Consider the following 5,145-nt stretch of genomic DNA (forward strand, 5'->3'; position numbering starts at 1 on the left):
TAAAACACATTTCAGCCATATTACATGGATTATCTGTTTGAAATTCACACCAACGACCAGATCAACCTGGTGGACAATGACATTGGATATCTCCTGTATATAATGTATGCTGACAATATCCACCTTTTTGACATGGATTTGGTTGACATAAATCAATAGCTATAAAGAAAAAAATAGGATAATCAATGGATCATTTGCTTAAAGAGGTTAATAATGGATTGACAGTAGTTTAAAAACGGGAAGTATCATTTGTCAGTCAGTCAGCTACAAAGTAGGACCTGGCACCCATATGCATCGGTCCAAGTTGCCATACCTCGTTAGCACAACAAGTTCAACACCGAATTCATAGAAGTAGTTAATTGAGTGGTGGAAATATATAAAAAAAGGTTGTTCATAAGGATATAGTATAGGAAGGAAGACAGATATGAAGCAATTTTAATCTTAACGTTTAAGGGAAGAACAAAGAGCGTATACATCTACACCATTGTGATCGATTCTCAGCCATGTCACACAGAGTCTAAAACCATTGGTTACGGTAGTCACGCGGACACCAACCAAATAATCTGCATCTACCTACATGGTTCAGACTAAAGTTCAGTGACTTCAAGCAGTGATGCCACGTTTTGGTTCGGCCACCCCTAACTCTTTTCCAACCATCCCCTACACTAGTCAGCATAGCGCGTCGTGGTAATCGGTGTTCAGGTATACGTAACACGAGGCCCAACCATCTCAGTCGATGAAGATTCGCAATCCCACCAACTGATTTACCATCATTTCCTAATATCCTGTGTCTAACCTCACTATTACTTACCCGGTGATGCCAGCAGATACGAACAATATTTCTAAGACACCTGTGTTCAACTACTAGTAACTAACGAGTATCTTCTACTCTTAATGGCCATGTTTCACAGACGTAAATTATTATTGGTATTGGACGATTGTAGTGTTTGATCAGAATGATCCTACGTGAACTTAAAGTTGAAGGTTCACTGCTTTTTTGATGAGAGCTAATGGCATCATCTAGCTGCCCAAACCAAATTAGTCTTAATCTTATTCAATATATAAGTCCTGTGGATTAGAAATCGAATACTTTAACCATTCAACTCATTGAGACAAACTATGATGTTAACAATTTCATAGTTAATAAAATCCCTTACGATTTTCACATTGTACACCATTAAATCCTTCTTCACATATACATTCATAACCTTCTAAACCATTTATACATATACCATTATTCATACATGGCATCGTTTCACAATAATTAATTGACTGCTGACAATATTTTCCTTGATAACCAGTTCCACAAATACATTTATTATCTCCGTGATCTGTACTAACACATGTACCATGTTGACCACATACATCATAAAGATATGTAATCTCATGATGACTAATTAATAAATTATCCAGATTTGATGGAGTTGAATTTCTTGGAATCACTGTTGATTGTTGAAGGGTTAATACTGACGAAGATGACGATGTCAACTTGGAGGAAAACGAAGTGAGATATGAGAATGTATCATTATTTTGTATCATTAACATAATTAAACCTGGATCCATGAATGTATCACAACCATCTGGTCCACAATATGGTTGTCGATGTTCACAGAATTGTCCATAAAAATGTTCTGAACATTCACAATAGAAACCAGTAGATAATGTATAACAATAAGCACCATTTTGACAAAGATTTGGATTACATCCATTGATTGAATTCTTTTATAGAACAAAAAACAAAAATAAATAAACAAAATAACAGATGACATTTACATTTACATTACAGGTTAAGTGTTCGCACGTGAGACTGAATGTCATGGGTTTCAGTCCCATGTTGTGAGGGATGGTCCATAGGCACTGTAGAGGAGTCCTGTACTATGAAGAAACGACTATCCAGTGATTTTCAATGGTGATCTAGCTCACATTAAATCATGAATTTAACTATTAAATAGAATTGTTATTCTTGAGATGAATCAGATAAGGTGAGAGAAATAATAGTCCAATTACAAATCCGACCATTTGTTTAGTGGAACACTAGATTGTGTATAAAGTTATATGAATTCAGTAAGAATTTATAAAGTCGTGTGAGTCTCAAGACGATTAGTAATGTACTCGGGACATTGATGAGACTATGATTTATGAACAACCCTTGAATGATGCTGAACTGACTATGAAAGTGTCCATCTAATATCTAAGACTAAATTAGGGTTATAAGCCAGTGTATGAGGAATGAGAATCATGATTCACAGTTGATGGTTAAGGTTAGGAATAAGATTTAGAGTTTTCATTACGAACTGACATCAGCTATAATGCTAAAGCTCTATTTATCCAAATAGATCAGTGCTGGAACTATGACCAGTTTGCACTAAATGGGCCAATATCGAGCTGTTCACTTTCCTCACTGGATATTTGCTTAGACACTCTGGAAGATATTCATGAGCACGAATCAATATAACTTGCTCTATAAGTACAGTCGAATTGACAAATACAAAACGAGGCGGTCGTTCTAAGTAGTTTATTCTTTTGCCTCAGTGTCTGCTGATTCTTATCTTCAAAATGAATAAGTTTGTACAAGTTATTTATTTCAATAAAATGATTAGCTTTCACTTAGTACATGCCTGCCCCAAAATGCCCTGGTACGACCGAGAGTGTGGAGAATACACTCTCCCTCTCGAAATGCTCTCACATGGCCACACGTATATAGCCTTTGCTATGGAAGTCCTACTCACTGCTTTCTCGTGGCGTGGGTGTTGTTTACAAAATTGAAAGAACGAAAAGAGAATGTCCGGCGCTTTAACCGAGTTGGTGGACACGGAAAGTCCATCTACGAGAGTTGGAAAACCCTGATTACAAACCAATGGTACACATGGGCTCCAGTATTCTCAGGGAACAAGAGGCGTATGAATCAACCGTTGGTCACCGGCTACCATGAAACTGCATCTCCTCACGATGCCTCACGGCATTATGGATCAAACCTTTATGTTGAAGGCTCTGGGTGTGGCCCCATAAGAAAACCACCTGCTTCAGTTTGGGCACCCGAGTAGTATCACAGCCCTCACACAAATCAAATGAGATTTGTGCGGTGTTTATATATCTGGTGCCCGTCTGTACCACTATTTATGTGTTTAAACAAAATCAAATACACGCCTATTATTCAAAAATAGAATAATATTACAAGATCCATTCGTAAATGTGAATCACTATTCATCCATCTGGACAAGACATAAAGTCTTCAATTGTATTGTTTGATACTCATGAAAACTTTCGACATACATGACTGACGAGTTTCTGCTAACATACAATTCAACTAAAACATTTCACTTGAATGAGAGACTTGATTATCTTTTCAGAAACTTCACACAGCTTCTCAATATCATTGGTGATGAATAACACTTTAAAATCAATGACTGATTTGTTTCTTACAACAGTCTTATGACTGTAGTTGTAATAAAGAACTTTGAGTCATTTCTAATTAATCGTTGAACAATACTACTATAGCAGCCCACATACAATTGAGTTTGTTCACACCTAATTTGGCTAAGCCCTTTTGTTAACTTATCTAACGGACAGTCATTCATACAATAATAACCTATCTATACTATTGTACCTTTATTATGTACGCTTGAGCATTGCTTACTGCTTACGCATGTATTCATTCTGCTAGCCTTAGTATTGATTAGATGATTCATGCATTTCCATTTGTATATATAAATGTACATCTCAATCCTGTTTACTGTACTGTACTCGTTTACTCGCTGACTCGATCAATTGATCTCTCGCTCATCCGACTTTATAGCACTACTCTTTCATGCTTGCTTAACGTGCCTGTAATTCTGGATATCTGTGTGTGTGGTCCAATTATAAACTCAATCAACCCTTTGTATTTGCCTTCTGATTTATACACCGTTAGGACGTCATTGAGTAACGGTTATCAGGACGAACAATATACGTAGTTTGAGGATAATATCGAATATCGACCTCCACACTACTCATGTCTATCTTCACACAGATTCATTCATTGTTGAATTTATGATGAGAAATCGATAATAAACCAAGCATGTTATCTCACTTACTTTACAATTTTGTCCTATAAATCCATTTTGGGCATTCACATAAATAACCACCAGGAATTTCATGACAAATTCCTTTATTTTGACATGGTTTACTAGAACATTCACGATTAATTTCACAATATCTACCTTCAAATCCAATTGGACAAGTACAATAGAAATCATCTAGAAGATCCTAAAAGAAATATAAATAGATGAAATTATGAGATGGTGGAGATTTATAGCTCAGGTGGGTGATTTTGATGTATGTTTGTTCTCTGAGTTGGATGGTTTGGTCGTAGAGCTCTCATCATCCTTCTGAACGACATCATCAGCACAAACTTCGGGCAGAAGGGAAGTGAAGAAAATTATGCAGAAACATATGAACAACAATCAAACTAATAGGAGATACAACCAATAATGAAACTAAACAATGACAGATTCAAGGTCAATAAGAACTAATCAACATTGATATGCACAGGACAAGCTGTGACTCACATGTGGAGAAATACAAACACTTCACTTCTACTCAAAGTTTGTGATGATGTCGTTCAGAAGGACGACGAAAGCTCTATGACCAAACCATCCAGCTAAGAGAACAATCCTACATCAAGATGAAATTATTTTACTGATGAATATTAGAGGAGGAAATTAATAAAAAAATAACCACATTGAATATTTCTGGGTAGTATTTATCAAAGACTGATCTCATTTGAGATACCATGTGAATCAGAGATCGTTCGATAGATGTATTGTCCTAGTATAGTACTTGACAGAAGTCACAAGGGGGTTTGTGGAGATTTTAGTGATTTTATAATAGTTAAGATCATGAGTCAATTGAAACTAGACCACCGTGGAAAACCTGGAAGCACTGGACGGCAGTTTCGTCATAGTGTGGTAATCCTCAACAGTGCGCATCCACGGCCCTGCCTCTCAGGATTCAAACCCAGGAACTATCAGTCTCGTGCCAGAGCACTCAACCGGTAGACCGCTGAGTCGGCTGGCATCCAGTGGTGTTAATGACTAACCTCAACCAATCCATGAAATAGCGCGACCAACTTTCATCGTACTGAGGTAGATACCTGTCTCTACCTGA

The 5,145-nt window shown here is 36.9% G+C and overlaps 1 protein-coding gene across 1 annotated transcript in view, besides 1 other annotated feature; it reads right to left on the minus strand.

Moving 5' to 3' along the window:
• Smp_173560 (Jagged) overlaps positions 1-1,563 on the minus strand; it is a gene marked incomplete at both ends in the record, with an annotated part of 10,072 nt that extends 8,509 nt beyond the window's left edge. Inside the window, one exon of the mRNA XM_018796386.1 lies at positions 1,158-1,563. Within this exon, the coding sequence (XP_018650604.1) occupies positions 1,158-1,563 (406 nt within the window). The remainder of the gene's footprint in view (positions 1-1,157) is intronic.
• Positions 257-295: a sequence feature (Short protein (Smp_185480, CCD77986.1) was converted to a misc_feature.).
• Positions 1,564-5,145: the final 3,582 nt, after the last annotated feature.

Source organism: Schistosoma mansoni, chromosome 2, assembly GCF_000237925.1.
Source record: "Schistosoma mansoni strain Puerto Rico chromosome 2, complete genome".
Classification (NCBI taxonomy): domain Eukaryota; kingdom Metazoa; phylum Platyhelminthes; class Trematoda; order Strigeidida; family Schistosomatidae; genus Schistosoma; species Schistosoma mansoni.